We start from the raw sequence: 18,434 nt of genomic DNA, 5'->3' as shown, positions 1-18,434 counted from the left end.
GCTGGAGTGATTGTTTTAAACAAGTATTGACTGAGATATTTTACTAAATATATTATTTTAGCTATTTATCAATACTATGTTGTCTATTATTTTATCTACTCTTTTATCTTGAAATAAGAGGCCCCCCTCACCACATTTAGATACATTTATATGTTTTTAAACAAAACATGCTTTTATGATTTATTTTCCACACAAAAGTTGCTCCATCAATGTTGAATAAAAATATCTTTTTTTTCCCCCTGCAATCATACAGTGTGGGAGCACTGAAAAGCATATCCCTGTAGCCCCATTGTATACATTTTGAAGATGTGCAATGATTGTTTTATAAGAAATTACCTAAAATCTAAATTCTACCCAAATTATCTTAAATAAATAAATATAGCGTGTTTAAGCATTGCATGATATTTTCAGTTGGTGACTTATCAACATAATTAAGCATATCCCTGTAGCCCCATTGTATACATTTTGAAGATGTGCAATGATTGTTTTATAAGAAATTACCTAAAATCTAAATTCTACCCAAATTATCTTAAATAAATAAATATAGCGTGTTTAAGCATTGCATGAGCATTGTTAAGCTAATATTTATACTAATATTAGTTTACATAAGTAAAAAAAAAATATTGTTATTGTTAGTTTATTTGTTAAATTTCATTAGTTGTAAACTAGTCCAGCACAAGAGAGACATCTCTGGTGTCCTTTGATTTCTTCTATAACTGGACTGCAAGGGGCTACAAAGCCATTTTATCAACTATTTACTTAAAATAGTCAGTAGTCAGTTAGGTCAGTAAATAAATGTAGTTGATTTTTAATGTGTCTGTTTCACTGTTGCAGAAGGCTGAGGTTTATTTGTGTTATATTGGAGCTAAAGAGGTCAAATGCTGTGCTGCTTTATTGAGTGTGTCTGCTTGTCTGTTCTATTTAGGTCATTATTGATGATGATCAATCTGCCTGATAGTTTGTGAGTGAGCCTCTGTCACACTTCATGCAGAGTTTAGAAGTGAACTACCAGACAAGACCATTACTGGAACCTCATTCTGCAGGCCAGGTAAGCTGTAGAATAACAAAGTTTGATTTCTGATACAAATAAGAGTTTCGTGTCAGACATAGCCCCCCTTTTTAATGTTTATAGGGTCTTGTGAGAGATGCTTGAATAATAATAAGTTATCCTACTATAAATGCAGACCACGTACTAGTTAAGTTTTATCATACAAGTTGGGTCACACTGACCAATACCAAGTGAACCAATTTGTATTGATACAACAAAAAGAAGAGTGTGCTATTGCAGTTTGACCATACTGACAGTTAGTGATTTGGTATATATGAATGATATATTATATATGAATGATTTCACAAAACAAACTGTTTATATGAGCAGACGTAAATAATAACATTACATTACAATACAACTTTTTTGAGACAGGAAATGCAAAATAATTAATTTTAGTTTAAAAATTATATTTACAGCAAAGGAACAATCTGCAATCTTCCAATTATAATATAATAGTTTATTGTTCATAAGTTTTTAAAAGACGTCTCTTATGCTCACCAAGGCTGCATTTATTTGATCAAAAATACAGCAAAAAATAGTGAAATATAATGTGATATATATATATATATATATCTTCTTTAAAAGTATATTTTAAAATGTAATTTATTCCTATATGATGGCAAAGCTGAATTTTCAGCAGCCATTATTCCAGTGTCACATGATCCTTCAGATATTATTTTAATATGCTTATTTGGTGCCCACAAAACATTTCTTATTTTTATTTATCAATGCTGAAAACAGTGATGCTTAATATCTTTCTGGATTTTATTTTTCATAATTCTGCGATGAAGAGAAAGTTCACAAGAACAGTGATTATTTGAATTTTTTTTTTTTCTTTGTAACGTGCCTTTATCGTTACTTTTGATCAACATAATGCATCCTTCTTGCTAAATGAAAGTATTAATTTCTCAAGAACAGTGATTATTTGAATTTTTTTTTTTTCTTTGTAACGTGTCTTTATCGTTACTTTTGATCAACATAATGCATCCTTCTTGCTAAATGAAAGTATTAATTTCTTTTAAAAAATTCTTGACCTCAAATAGTAGTATATATGACAATGAAATAATACCAATATCAATATTTTGCATTGAATATTAATTAATTATTCTTTATTTTTTTCTTCATGAGCAGGGCCTTTATCTGTTGTCTTTCTGTATATCATCATGATAAACCCATCATCTGGACCAGGAGGTGAGCAGGATGTTTAAGGGTCATGAATGCAGTTTGGTACTTGTGTATACTTTGGCTGCAGGCTTGAGTCTGTGGAATGTGGTTACTCTACGGCATTATTTCAGAGGTTTTATGAAAGGTTTGTGGTGTCAGTTTGTATTTTGTGTCTCATTTGAAAGCTCTCAGTTTCAAGTCTGGTGCACCTCTCCTAAAATGTAGGTTAATAATAAGGTAAGTAAAAAGCAGTTATATCTGGATCTGCGTTTAAGCATTCCATTTTAGTTTCACTATAGAGGGCGAGAGTTGCAAACCTTAATTTATTGCCAGTAGAGGGCAATATGTGAATGAGACAAATCATTAATGTCCTACATTTACATGTCACTTAAATGAAAGCAAATGTACAGTATAAGAATAGAAATTAATAATTCAGGGTATATTAGAGACTATTAGAATGTTTATCATATTCCTCTCGTCTTTAGGTGTGTGTAGGTTGCTGGCCTCTTTGCTTTATGGGCTGGAGTCTCATATGGACACCTCAGAGGACAGCACTTTTCTACAGGACATGCTCATGGGCAATACTCTGCATCTGCTTATTAAGGTCAGACTTTTTATTTTAGCAGCATCCAGTATATGAGTGTTGTTAGCCCACTTTAGTGACTGCTGTTTGCCAGGGCTATGACTTGAATTGGGTGAAATTATTTAGATCAAGTTGCTGGCTTGACCATAAGAAGGGGCACCTGCACATTTACACAATCACTCTTCATTCATTCATTCATTCATTCATTCTGTGACTCACTGACTCATTCATACACTCACTGTCTTGATCAGTCACTCACTCACCCATACATTCATTCATTTATTCACCCAATCACAAATGTTTGCATTCACTGACTTCACGCTGGAATACACTACATGATTTTGAAGATTTTTGCCCTGGTTTGCACCTTGGATGAGTCAAAGCTAGTTGCAGAAAGTCAAAGTCATTTTGCAGATTATGAGCAGTTAGAGTTGACAGATTTCTTGGAAAACTGTGTAGTGCATGATGGACACAAAATCTGATTGTTTAGCTTCAGACTGGAATTCCATCGAGTCATCACTCTTAAAAGAAATGGTTCTAAATGGTACCAGATTAGGGTTCTTTGGCTTGTAACAATATTAGAACACTTTTTGGTGTTAAACAGAACCCTTTTTATAAGGTTTGATAAAGAATCATGCTTTGAAAGTGCTATAGGACCTTAAAAGTGTCATAAATAAGTATTTAAATTTATTATAAATAAATGATAATTTAATAATATTTTTAACCCTGTATCTGGTCTTATAATAAATTGTAGCCTCAATTAGTGTTTTGCTAAAGAAAAAAAAGGCAAAATAGATGCAATGAAAATGATGCAATCAAATTCCATTAATATCCAGTCAAGTTCCATTCTATAATGCCTTTAAGTCCATCATGTGTTTATTTTGAGTGGCAGTTTCTTTCTGCAGATGATGAGGTTGAGGGATGTAACAGCATCTAGGTCAAAATACACAAATAGTTTAGAGATACAAAGTGTTTCTTCCAGTAGTTTGAAAAGATTTACTGTATGTTTTTGAAGGCCCAAAGCAGAGTGAGCCCTTCACAATGTTAAATGGAAAAAGTGACAAAGTCATGGGATAGCTTTAATGTTTTGTTGTTCTTCTTGTTGTTTGTTTGTTTGTTTGTTTGTTTGTTTGTTTGTTTTTTGGTGACTGGGAAACTTTTTCAAATTTCAATTCCTTCCTTCATTCATTGAGTGAATTACTCACTTCAATCACTCATTTCAATCACACATTTGTTCAGTCATTCACTTCCTAACCCTCTGGTATTCCTCACTTACATGGGGTTGTGTATTCCCTAGTTGCTTCTGAGAGTATTTTCAGACATATTAATGATTTTTATTAGATTTTACATTTGGATATACTGTATATTTAGACATAAATTTTTTTTTTTTTAACTGTGGGTGATTTGTGCATTGTAACAACAACAAAAAAATTTTGACTATGAAGATTACAAGTGTGACAATTTGTTAACGACCATATAGCAGTTATTTGTCATGTCCACTTTTTTATTAGATATCATAGGTGCCACAAAAGTCACCAAGTTTCATACCATTCTGAGGGTACATGCAAACATACAGTTTTTCGGTTTAAAATGACCAGAGACCACCAGAGGGTTAATCATTAACTCATTGACTCACTCTGTTTTAATTATGTGCGTCGGGCACACTTTAGAATGAAATCTTTTGAAAGCTGAGTTCTCCAAACACTGCAGCAAGTGCACACCCAGCATCATCATTTGCTGGCAGACGGGTCTAATGAATCCAGCACATGCTGTCTGCGACACGGAGAGAGGGGGAGGCGAGGAGAAAGGGAGGAGAGGTTGAAGGGGAAGGGGAAGGGGAGACTGTGATAAAAACCCAAATACAGCTCAGCTGGACTGTTGGGTGCTCTGTTTCATTAGTCACATGGATCTGTGAGGTGTTCAGTGCTCCTGCTGGATGTTTCTCTTTGAATGCTAAGAAAGGATCATATTTTCCAATCAATCTGACTTTTCACTTTCCTTAGAAACAACATAACTGCTCAAAAATAGTTTGAACGCTATTTCTATCATTGATACAAAAATACTTCAAATGCTTGCCAGAAACAATATTATATAACATAATAATGAATACCTACAGTACATTAAATACCAGTAGCATTTATGGCTTTTACTTCATGATATATTGTAAAACACAATGCACATGCAAACACATGTGCAGATAAAATAAAACACATCCATGAAGTTCATGAAGACAAAACATCCATGAAGATTTTTTTTTATTAATACTTTAATATTTCTATTTAGCAAGGATGCCTTAAATTGATCAGTGACAAGTGACAGTAAAAACCTTTACATCATCACAAGTAGTACAGCAGGGGGAATTGTGGCTCTGTCATTAAATAATTTCAATTAAAATTAGATCTCAGCTAATGATGTAAACTATAATGGAAGCCCTACTACGTGCACATTGCTATAATATTAAAGGTTACAATTAACAATTATTCCAAACTAGTCCAAATTCGATTCAATATTTTGTATCACCACTCAAATAAAAATGTATGTAAACATGTACATTGTACATATGGTAGTTTTTAAATTACTTTATAAATCTAATTATAAAATTGTTATGTTTCTGCTCTGATTTGTTGTTGATTTAAAGGCTATTCATTTACACAGTGGCTGTTATAACTTTTCATGACACACTCCAAAGAGAAAGGAAAAATTGAAATAGCATCATATGACCCCTTTAAAGAAACGTTAAATATTTAAGACATCAGTAACAGGTGACTGTAAATCTTTGGGTAAACAGCGAATCGATTCGATTCATGATTCATTCAAGAACAATTCAATTCAAGAACGATTTTTGCAAATTCAGAATGATTCCATTCGAGACAATTCACAGTTAAATTCGATGCGATTTGATTAATGGTTTGATTCTGCATTCTTAAAGTGCAATCACAGGATTATTAAAATGGTTCCCCTAAATTCTTATGTACAATGCACATTTCTTAAAATTAAGCTTAAAACATGTTTTAATGTCATTATTGATGAGGATTGTATAATCTTTGAATAATATCGGTCTTTAAATGCAAAATATTGTGATAGTCTGATAGCACAATCAAATGTACTTCATTATATCTTTAGTGGTACTTCAGCACGACTTCCTCACAATTAAAGTGCATTAAGTGCAAAATTAGTTGTTCCAATTGAGCAGACTTTAAGTTTAACAGTTTGGTATACCAATTGCAGGGTATTTTTATTAAGCACTTAAATATGTAAGTGTACTTGTAATTTGAATGATTTATTGTTATTTATCATTCAATGAAACTGTGCGTATGCTTTTAGACACTTACATTGTTTTTGCTCCGTCCAAATGCGCAGCCTTCAATTGCTCAGGTCATGTCAATGGTATGACTGAGAGCCATTGAAAAATTACAGAAAAGTAAAACTGCTTTACTAAGTAAAACTATTTTACTTTAGCAGTACTGGCCACGAGTACTAAGGACAGATCACACATGGGCTCAGTTTGGCTGGTCAGAAAAGGTGTCGGTGCGAGTCACTTACAGAGCATGAGCGCATCGGCGTGAAGGAGAGATGTGAGTGCACGAACTACGCTGTTCAGGGTCTCCATTAATTCGTGCTTTTAGTAATTTAATGTGTATAAATTTTGAATGACTGAATCTCTATAGAAATTCGATTCTTAGTGTTTTAAAATGATTAATAGCCGAAATCAACGATTCACGACAACGATTCATAATCGATGCAAATGCATCGTCAGGGTTTCTAATCGATGCATCGAGAAAACGAGTGAATCGTTACACCCCTTGTAACAGGTAACATATACGGATATATATGTGGTCATGTTTATTTCGTACTGTAACTAGTAGTAAAGAGGAAGAGATGATCGCATTCACTCAAGCCCTTGAATTGAGTCACCTGTATAGCTATGACATCATATCAAATAGTGTGAAAATGACATTTATTGTTTGAATTTCCTGATATAATGGAGATTTTGAAAGATGACATTTTGATTCTTATGGAAAGTAACAAAACGCATAGCTTATTATTGCACAGGAGGGGAACTATAATGTCTAGTGAGCTTTTATTCATGCATTAACTGAAAAAAAAAACTGATTAAAAGGTAGACCTTGGGATTTAAGGATTGATATCGATTTGTTAAAAGGAATATATATAAAATCATGGCAACGCTGTATTAATCTTAAATTATAATAAAGTTTCACATTCTGGTTTTATTGTATTTTTGGTCAAATAAATGCAGCTTTGGTGAACATAAGATATTCTTTCAAAAACATTTAAACATTTAGCTAAAACCATACTTTTGAAATGCTTGTGTATGTATGTACATATAGGAAAGTATGTTTCATGTACTGTAATTTAATAATCTTTTTACCTTCATTATAGTTCATTTTATTAAAAATTAGAACAATTTTTAAAATACAAATATTTCATGTAGTTTTAAATTAAAATGAGGTCATAGAAACCTACATGCAATAATTATAAAATAATTATATAGTTTTAGATGAATTATAGTATGTGAAACCGTAGTAAACTGCTGCTTGAAACTTCCCCCACACACACCTGTTGAGGAGCTATTAAAAAGAAAAGTGTTTGTTACATCGACAAGCATATCTCCAGAGGCAAGCTATGAATTTACTTTATGTCCCAGACATTTCAGCATGAGTCCGAAATGTCTTAAATTGATATACCAATTCTCACCACACAACAACTAATGTCAGAGCCCATCTCAGCAGCGAACACAAACATGCAACTAAGGGATTATACTAAGTATGCACAAAGAGAAAGTTTTTGCTTTTTTGCCATATGACTGTAAAGGAAATCAGAGCTCTTATACTTATGTTGGAAAATAAGCAATTATACTGCCATTTTCAAACAAGAAGAAACTTTACAAGAAATGTACCATAAGAATTTGAAATAAATATGCAGTCTAAGTCAGAATATACATCATCATAAAATTGTGATTTTGTATATCGAGTTCACAAAATGGCAATTCCCTTATTGTGGAAATAAATATTTAATATATTTATTTAAACATGTGTATTTAAATTATTTGTTGGCTTCCTATACGTAAGGTGTGATATTTGACACATTGATTTGCATTAAGAAACAGCAAGAAACATCGATAGCAAGTGTGTTAAGATGCTTTATGTGCAGTTTTGTGTTAACAGAGAATGTGGCCCCAAACCTACAAGCCAAAATGTATCTGGTTTTAGTGTGTGACATCATCTTTTAAAAAATGTAAAATTGTTTTACTTAATATATCTGTTATGAAACATGTCCGTCTTTATGAATTCTTTTAGCTGTGTGAGGGCCATAAATATGATTACATCTTTCTTGGCTGATATTCTAATAGCTTTAGCATTGCCTGCACCATACAGTCCAGCCAATGGATGAACAGAGAGATAAACAATAAACACAAAATTACATGATTTTTTTTTAATGTTACTATATAGATTTGACTGATATATTACACTTCGGTTACTTCTGCTTATCAGATTGAGTGATATATCACTCACATAATACAGAGAAACATTTTGCTACTATAGATGAATTTCAGGGGTGAGGGTCAACAGGGTGAACAGTAACCCTCTGGGCATCAGACGGCAGTCTAATGCCACTTCTCTTTTCCTCACAGGTCTATGACAGGCTGCAGAAGTACAGAGTCCAGCGGCCTGCTCCACTGTTGGAAAGCACACAGGGCCTGGCTCAGGACGTAAGTTCTCCTCTGGGGCATCTAGTGGTTTTTGTCTCCAGACCAGAGTTATCAGACAATCCAGCAGAGCTGGGATGGGATTCAGTTGCAGGACCTTTAGTCTGTTTAGTGTTGTCGGTTTGAAGTGTACTGGAAGGGATTACTTGTGAACACCCCAGTGTCACATAAATACATGTGCAGCTTCACAGACACTCATTTATTTATTGCTATTTTAATTATTTTTTTTAATCTGGCCGTACCTATTTATTTTCAAGGCCAAAATTGCATTTTTGTGTGTCAATGCCCAGCATGACCCAATTTTCCCTAAGCTCTTTACAACGGCAGTGTATAATTTCTACACCACCAGCATGACAAACTGGAAATTAGTTAAAAAATAATTATTGTTTCAAACAAGCTTCCCGAAAAACCCTGTCATCTGCATTGGTCAAAGAAATAAATAGCCCTGTCCTAAATTCACACCACTGGTTGAGCCAATATTGCTATGTCATACTGGTCAGTGGCTTGTTTCAGGAAGTAACGAAAGATTTGATAAAAAGCTCAGGTTTTAATACAGATTATTTGTTTTATATAATTTATATTATTATATGTCATTATATGTGTACTATTGTGAACGTGAACAATAATAATTTCAGTTTACTTCGCCCAAATATTGAGTTTGGACAGCTGCAGAGAGAAACTAGTAGCCAGACAACAATATCTCCTGTGTTGTCTCCAGTGGTTTCCAACGTTAACTCCAGCAATCTCCAGCGATCTCCTACATCTGCATAAGTACTCCCCTGTGTATGTATTTGTCTCTTCTGCTCCCCTGTGTAATGTGCTGCTCTGATATCCTACGAAAGACATCATTATTAGTATTGCTGCTCTATCTCTGCAATATCTCTATCTCTGCTCATTTACTTAGCTGCCATTATTCTTCAACTGTGCAATAAATACTTGCGATTGGGTTCCTAACATTTTGTCTACCGTGTTTGGTGTTCTGTGACAGAAGGCCAGACCACAACCCACCATGAACCCTGCAGGCACCGCACCCTCGATCCTTATTAATGAAGAGCTCTCCAATGGGCAGAAACGATATGGAATCAAGCTGGTCCTGCCACTCAGTCACTTCAGAACTTCATATCCCATTACTGTGGGGTTTTTGGAGATCCTGTTGGTGATACTTAACTCAGTGAACAACTCTATCAGTTACGTCAAGGAAAACCTCAATTATAGATTATGCTTTAAAGTTCTGGACCCTCACAGCTGCCAATGACTGGAATGAGCCAACATTGTTGGCAACATACCAACAAGGACTGGACCTAGCATTGAGGCTGCAACACGCTGCTTACAACAACTCCAGTGGGCTTGCATGATTCATTCAGCTGTCCATCCGTGTGGCTCACTGGATGAAGGATTGCCTCAATGATACATCTCACCTGCACCTCCTATCTTCATTCCCAGCCAGCTTTGTTTGACTCTCCAGAACCAGGCCACAAACCGATGCAGATTTGCACTTGCCTCTCTCCTCGGCAGAGCGTCAATGCTGGCGTACCCTTCATCTCTGTCTATATTACGGAGTAGGTAGACATGTGGTATCTACATGTCCCATCAAGCCCCCACAACCTTTAGTGAGTTTTGTCACTTATCGTTATCTCCATGCCAAGCCTTTAGCCACCATTGTAACTCTTGCTGTCTCCAATGCCTCTCAATCTGTGTCTGCTCTTATAGATTCAGGGTCAGCCGGCAACTTAATCTCTGTCGCTCCCTCCACCTCCAGAATAATCCCTGTGAATCTTCATACAAGATCTTCTCAATAATAGGAAAACCTCTGGGTCGTGGCCAGGGCTGGATTTACCTCTTTTCGTGACATAGGCAATACAATTTTTTGGGCCCCCCTTCCCAATTAATATAATAGGCCTGATATTACCACCCAATAATATTATAATTTTATTTAATATAATAATATTTCTTAATCAGTGGAAACCATAACAGTGTTTTCTATCGCAATAAGCGCTTGTGTTCAGTCAATAAAAATCGAATGTAGTTCTTAATTTGTTTGAAAACTGAGAAAGACCATTCCATTAATAGGCGCGGCAACATGGCCACATTACTGCTTCGGGAGTGCATTATTTGTGTTGAACTAGCTAATTTTTTACGCACCTCATCCCAAACCTTTCGTTGCAAATTCCAAAACCTCATTTTAGAGCTAATAACAGAGGCTTGAGCCATTGATATGCAGGCTAACGCAGTTATTAATGCAGTCTAAAGCAGTTATTAGAGAGAGAGAGGGAGAGAGAGATTAAGTGCGTGTGAATACTTGCATCTGTGCGTCTCTCAGCAGTATTCAGCAGCAGCATCTACTAATAGCGAATCTTTAAGTTGAACTGCTTCAAGAACCTCGCTACTGAGAAATGTCATGTAGCTTTTCAGCTGCAAAATTATTTTATTGATAAATTTGCGAGGCAGCCGCAGCTCTGACAACAAGTTTCTGTCCGCATCTGTCCATGTGTGTGCGAGTGCGTGTCTGTACTGTGTGTGTGTCTGTGAGAGAGAACGGGAGAACGAAAGTGTGATTTGCGTACATAAAAAAAGGTTGAAGACATGGAAATAGTTTGACATTATTACCCTATTGTTTGTTATATTTATTTGCTCAATGTCTTCTGGGGTTTTGGTTCTTTTACTGTTGTAGATATCCCATAGTATAACAAAAATATTATATATCTCTTCATTGTGTTTGGGCCCCCCCTGGACGAGCAAGCATAGGCACGTGCCTAGAATGCCTATGCATAAATGCGTGCCTATGCCCTGGTCGTGGTACTATCTGTCACTGTGTGGGTCCAGTAAGACTGCAGGTGGGCTGCTTGCAAGTGGAAGACATCACTCTCCTGGTTCTGGAAAAGACAACAGCAGTCATCATCTGTCACCATGTCTCAATTGTGTTGGCCAAGCTGAGGGAGTACCATCTTGACCTCAAAGCTGAGAATGGTATATTCCATTAGCTCCCATCAGTTGTTTGGATACCACCTTAGCCCTAAAGGGGTCAAAATAGATGAGGGGAAGATAGAAGCAGTAAACTCCTGGCTCAGTCCTACAACCTCGACTACTACAATTTATACCATTGATTCATTAAAAGCTACAGTATCATGTCGATGGCAATAGCCTTGTGGGTAGTGCGCCAAGAGTTTGAATCCCGGCTTGAGGACCATTCTTGATCCCGCCCCCCTCTCTCTCCCACAACGCTTCCTGTCAACTCTGATCTGTCCTATCATAGTAAAGTGGAAAATGCCAAAGAAACAAACCTACACAGTATCCTAACTGTTCCACTTACCTCCATCCTTGGATCCAAGTCCAAGTCTCTGTCCTGGACCCCAGAGCTTGACCAACCTCTCTCAGCTTGGCCAACACAAGTGCAACATAGTGACAATGGTCTTAGGAGTGCACAGTGGATGTCGTTGATGTAAATGTGGACAATGGTATGGGGCTGTTTTTCAGGGGTTGGGTTAGGCCTCTTACATTCAGTAAAGAGAAATCTTAAAGGGATAGTTCAACCATAAATGAAAATTCTGTCATTAATTACTCACCCTCATATCGTTCCAAACCTGTAAGACCTTCATTCATCTTCGGAACACAAAGTAAGATATTTTTGATGCATTCCAAGAGCTCTCTGACCATCCCATAGACAGCAAGGATCCTTACACGATCAAGGCTCAGAAACATAGCAAGGAGATCGCTAAAATAATCCATGTAAAAACAGTGGTTCAACCGTAACTTTACGAAGCTATGAGAATACTTTTTGTGTGCAAAGAAACTTAAATAATGACTTTATTCAACCATTCATCTCCTCCGAGTCACCCTATAGCACCATTTTGGAGAGTATAACATACGTAAACAACGTATGCAATGTATGTACGAGGATAGGTTGTTTACGTTCAGATCAAAGCGTAAACAACGTAAACAGCATATCCACATTCGGTGCTACTGACACAGAACAGCATATGTTGTTTACGTGTGTGATACTCTCAAAAATGGCGCTACAGGGTGGCCAACGTGGAGACGAATTGTTGAATAAAGTCGTTATTTTTGTTTTCTTTGCGCACAAAAAGTATTCTCGTAGCTCCGTAAATTATGGTTGAACCACTGATGTCACATTGATTATTTTAATGATCTCCTGGCTACGTTTCTGAGCCTTGATCGTGTAAGGATCCTTACTGTCTATGGGAGGGTCAGAGAGCTCTCGGAATGCATCAAAAATATCTTAATTTGTGTTCCGAAGATGAACGAAGATCTTACAGGTTTGGAACAACATGAGGGTGAGAAATTAATGACAGAATTTTCATTTTTGGGTGAACTATCCCTTTAATGCTTCAGTGTACCCCACTGTGCCCCAATATACAAAGCAAGATTCATAATCTTCACAAGGTTCCTATGTATTTGGAAAGTTACTGTTGGTGTAATGGTCAGGTGTCCCGATATCCGGATTTGGTGCTCAAGAAGAAACATTTTTTCTTATTATAAATGATATGTTATTATAATAGAGTTTTTGCTGCTTAATGTTTTGCTTTTTGTGAAGTATTTTCATCACAAAAACAGTTGGATTACACTTCAACCTCTATCTTTCCTCATTACAGTTATCTCCCTTCAACAGTATTCACATTTCTATTATAAAACTAAAGTTTTTCCTCTTCCTTGCACACCTTGCAAAAACAATCAGCTCTGACTTTATCAACTCAATTCTGCAGAGACTCTTAAAAGAAAGATTATCTCCAGCTTTTGACTGTGCATGCTGTATTTCATTAAGGCAAAGAGTAGTTTTAAAGTGATATCACTTTCCATCTTCTCTCGGACTGAAAATGAGGAGGACATTTTGGAGCATTAAGCCGTTAAAAGCATTTTCCTTACGTCGCAGCTCAGTGTAAAATTTCAGTTTTGGAGATTTAATGCATGTTTAATGTCAGGTCCGGTGTCACTCAGAACCACATTCAGTCAAGTTGGTTGTTCCTTGGCTGAACCACAACAGAAACAGCTATTTCTCCAGGGCTCCTGGTACTGTGGCATTTTGACCTGCTATGCAAACATTTGCATAATATTGTCAAGTGGGTTGGGATAGACTGAACCAGACCCCCGAGCATGGCCAAAACAAACTGGCACCAGATCAGTTCATGATACCTGGAGCATAAACTAAGCCAAATGGGCTGGTCAGAGATTTTTGCCTGTTATACCATATCGTACAGACATTATTAAATGTTTAATGCTTCTTATTTTTCATTCCAGTTGGCAAAAGAGCTGTGCTGTGTAGTCGCCAGCCCAGAGACAACAGAGTTGTTATACCTGCTCTCTAAACCTCATGTACAGGTGAGAAGAGAATGTACATTTAGGTCAAGATTTAGTGACAATCACAAAAAAAGGCAAAAGCTTGACTGACATAAAGGCTTGACTGAAAACAGAAGCAAATAAAAGAATCCCTGCATGTATGGTGGGCTGGTGTCAATAGACAAAGTACATAAATAGTATTTAGCGAAAATTTCATGATAGACACAATATATGGTTGATAAAATATGGAAAATATACATTACTATTTGACTCCAAGCATGAACTGGATAAAAAATTTTTTTTAAAAATCATCTTTAGGCCTGTAAAAATCCAGACCCACACATTAAGTTTATTGAGTTCAGGAGTTTCAGTCATGAGAGCTTTGACAGCTTTATTTGTGATTGGTCTAATGATATGTTGCTTCTTGGATCGTTTGTTTGGCTCTCACATTTTATAAAGCAACACTGGGTTGCCTCAGTAAGGTGATATTCAATGTGGAAAGATTCTTTATCAAGCCAAGTGTAAAGACCAGTTGATTTACCTTTTGATTTTCTGAAAATATTTTTATTTGTATATATATGCTACTGTTCAAAAGATTGTGGTCTGTAAAATGTATAAATTTTTTTGAAAGTCACTTATAAAGGCTGCATTTATTTTATTATAAGGCTGCATGGACAATCCTGCCCTACATTTTTTTCTCATTCAAAAAGATGCTTCACTCGGATATACATATTCATTATACATATTACTGTTCAAAAAAACAGTGATTTGTATCCGTCACACATTATCCCTTACAAATGCGGCTGACTGAATTCCTAATTCCTCTATGTTTTCATTATCCTCTTCAGGCTCTTCTCTCAGTGCATGACATGGTGTCTCAGAAAGAGTTTGACCCTCGTTTGCCTCCTCTGCACCCACTGCCCGATTACATCGAGAAAGAGGAATATTCAATCAAGATTGTTCGCTTGGTTAAAAACCAGGAGTCACTGGTGGGTCCCTCTGAATAAAATGAGAAAAAAAACATAGGAAAATAGTCCATGTTGGTTAAAACAGGTTTGTAGTAGTAGGAACTCAGCAGTTAAGTCATTATGGACCGTCATCATATCTACAATCCATTAGAGATATCTGCTTCAGCTTTAAATGTAAAGTGCATTGGTCTGCCTTACAACATCAAGATACATTTACAAACTCATTTCTGAAGACTATTGCATGAAAAGATCATTCATAGATTAACTTTTTCCATAAATTAAACTGTGAGTTATACTTCATGTTTATATTAAGGTCAGGGCACTGAAATTGATTAGGAATCAATTGAAATCAACCGAATCAACTAAAACTGATTACTTCACTGAATTGTTTTTGATTGTAATCAGCATAACACTAATAAGGCACGCATATTTAGGGGTAAGATTTGGATTATAATACTAAAGAGTATCAAAGTGCAACCTGGATCAGTTTTGCCTTCAACTTTACCTCCTTTGAATCATATTTTCCATCTCTGAGCAAAACCATCTGCACTTACATTTGTGTTGCTTAGATGGGATGCTTTGAATACAAATAGGAAACGCTATACAGCCCTCTGCAAATAAAATGCATGACTTCAGATCGAACCCTCTCAAACAAGGTCTATCTTTTTATTGTGGTTTATCCTTCTCATTCTGACACACAATGTGGCTGTCTTCCCATTCATAATGCATAACTTGTAAAATGCAGATTTTCCCTATTATGAGTCTTTTCGTCTATAACATCTGGTGAATAATGCTGAAGGCGGCAACCATTTGAATTGAGCTTTATGAATTCCAGAGAATGAATGGAAAGAGCATCATAATTTTTTGACATGACTGTGACGAAGAGTCGCTCCATGCCATCCGCTCGCTAAACTGATTTTTTTTTTCCATTGTTGTACATCGTGATTGTGATTAGAATGGAATACTCTATGATGAATCAGAGAACAGTCAAATACACAACATTTCCAAGCAGTCTGGTGGGAACAAGAAGATGCAGAGTGTCACTAAATATACTATACTGTTTTATTTTAGTTTTGTTATAATTTTTTAAGTTAGCAAGGACACATACAGTTGAGTAAAAGTGTCAGTAAAACTTTTACATTGCTACAAAAAAGGAAATTATAAAAAAATCTATTGTAAATAAATGCTGTTCTTTTGAACTTTACATTTATCAAAGAATCCTGAAAACAAAATGTATCATGATTTGCACAAAAATATTAAGCAGTACAACTGTTTTCAACATAAAAAATAATAAGAAATGTTTCTTAATCACTAAATCAGCATTTTTGATAAATATCTTGATCATGTGAAACTAAAGACTGGAGTAATGACTGCCAAAATTTCAGCTTTGCATCACAGCAATAAATTAAAGCTGCATGCAGCGTTGAAAGGGCCCTCGCACCCGGGTTCACCGCCAGCTTTAGAAAAACAGTGAATGGTGAGCAATATGAATTTAAAGTGATAAATATAGGAGGAATATGTCAGTCATTTATATGTGCCAAACTTCCTGCTGTCAGCTGGTGATGCTATGACTATAAATGAATATTGGCATGTAGATATCTTCAAACCATGACTTTGATCAAACATATGAAGTTTGGTGCAGATTGGACATTGCATGTTTAAGTTAGTGTAAAACAAGTAGTTTCCTGTTGCCAGCAGATGACGCTATGATTATAACAGAATATTGGCCTTTACATGTGTTCAGGCTAGGACTCTTATCGAACGTGTGAAGTTTGGAGCAGATCGGACATTGTATGGCTGAGTTACAACAACTTCCTTTTCCATGTCGAAACATCGAACTTTGTCAGGCCACCACAGACAAGCCCTTTAACAAAATCTCTAGATATTTACAATTTAACATTGCAAAGGCCTTTAGAGTAGACTGACCAAATATAATGTTGATGTCATTAAATCTCTAGGAGGAGTTTGTTATAGTGTAAAACATGCCACTTCCTGTTGCCAGCATGTGCACTATGAATATAACTGAATATGGCCATGGGCATGACAGGACTCTTATCAAACATGTGAAGTTTGAGGCAGATCGGACATTGTTTGACTGAGTTACAGCAACTTCCTGTTTCATGGAGAAACATTGAAGTTTGTCAGGCCGCCATGGAGTTGCCCTTCAACGAAAACTCAAGATCTTCGCAATTTAACGTCACAAATGGCTTTAGATTACACTGACCAAATTTGGTGTTGATCTGTTTAAATCACTAGGAGGAGTTTGTTTAAATACAATGCCGGAAAATGGCAAAAACGGCACAAAACTTGAAAACGAGAACATTCAAAATAACAGACTGCCTGTTGGGTTTTGGACGTCGTACCAGGAGACTTTTTTGTAGGTATTGGTGTGTTACATGTGTCTACCAAATTTTGTGCATGTATGTGAAACATAGCTCAAGGGGTACTTCGTTGAAATTTTATAGGTGGCGCTATTGAGCCATTTTGCCACACCCACTTCTGAAACCCATGTCAGATGTAAATTTTCGCAACTTCTGGCACGTGTGCAAAGTTTCATGAGTTTGAGCATGTTTAGGCCCTCAAAAATGCAATTTATTTTGGAGAAGAAGAAGAAGAAACTGAGCAATTCCAATAGGGTCCTTGCACTGCGGTGCTCAGGCCCTAGTTACATTTGAAAATATATTCAAATAGAAATTTGAATTTTATTGTAATTTTATTGTAGTTAATAATATGACTATTTTTTATGTATTATTACTATATTTACTGTCTTCTGGATTGTTTCAGTGGTTTGGTATAGAATACATTCAGTTTCTTGTTTCTCAACTTTGCTGCATAGTGACTCTCTACATGACATCTGAAACCAGTGCTCTGCCATCAACCCAGTAGCATGCTCTGATACTGTACAAACAAAAGTGCCTGCATTTCCCGTCATCAGAGTTGGTCTGTGCTCGATGTTCCAGCAAAAATATTTGTGGTTTACAGGGACTTGTGTAGTGGAAGTCAGACCTGGCAGATGGGGGTTAACTTACAAATGATGATCAGTGATGTTGCCATGGCGCTACATTAACCTTAAATCTGACTGTTCTCTCTTTGAGCAGGCTATTTTAAAGAGGCACAGACCAGAACCCATCTGTTTTTTCCCCACACCATGAGTAGAGAGTTATAAACATTGGGCCATGGCTTTTCCGATTTCTATTTAAGAAGCATGAGAAGGAACTAAAAAGTTATCCACAATCTGAAGAGATCTTTTTGTCTTACTTATAGGGGGCCTTAGCCCTGCGATTAAGGACTACAGGCCATTTTGGCTTCTCCCCTGGTTGAGAAACTATGCAGGGCCCCTAACTCCTATATCATTGTCCCTTGTAGCGTCATTTACCTCATTGTCTGCTTCTGCACAGGCTTGTTAAAGCTTGGCCTCCTGAAAACAGTTATCTAAGAGGCCTTTTAAGGACTAAAATATCACCATAGTTTGGACTAGAGTGGTATTGTGGCCACGGTCAGTGTACTGATTGTCTTGGGAGATGATGTGTATGAAATGAAAATGTTGGTACATGATTAAAACAGAAATGATTTTTCTATTGAAGTGATGTGAGATGGTGCTAATGGTTATGGAATTGTAGAAAAACACAGACATGTGTCTAATTCATC

General features: G+C 36.2%; 1 protein-coding gene across 1 annotated transcript in view; it reads left to right on the top strand.

The window, feature by feature from the left end:
- The first annotated feature begins 997 nt into the window (after positions 1 to 997).
- The window catches only part of LOC107755693 (MAGUK p55 subfamily member 7-like), a 39,631-nt gene continuing 22,194 nt past the window's right edge, over positions 998 to 18,434 (top strand). The window contains exons 1-6 of the mRNA XM_016572581.1: positions 998 to 1,048; positions 2,183 to 2,242; positions 2,701 to 2,819; positions 8,452 to 8,529; positions 13,780 to 13,860; positions 14,667 to 14,807. Of these exons, the coding sequence (XP_016428067.1) occupies positions 2,215 to 2,242; positions 2,701 to 2,819; positions 8,452 to 8,529; positions 13,780 to 13,860; positions 14,667 to 14,807 (447 nt within the window). The 5' untranslated portion in view covers positions 998 to 1,048; positions 2,183 to 2,214. The remainder of the gene's footprint in view (positions 1,049 to 2,182; positions 2,243 to 2,700; positions 2,820 to 8,451; positions 8,530 to 13,779; positions 13,861 to 14,666; positions 14,808 to 18,434) is intronic.

This window comes from Sinocyclocheilus rhinocerous, unplaced genomic scaffold, assembly GCF_001515625.1.
Source record: "Sinocyclocheilus rhinocerous isolate Xijiao unplaced genomic scaffold, SAMN03320098_v1.1 scaffold2217, whole genome shotgun sequence".
NCBI lineage: Eukaryota > Metazoa > Chordata > Actinopteri > Cypriniformes > Cyprinidae > Sinocyclocheilus > Sinocyclocheilus rhinocerous.
The sequence above is the reverse complement of the archived record's forward strand: the minus strand, read 5'-3'. Positions and strand labels throughout refer to the sequence as shown.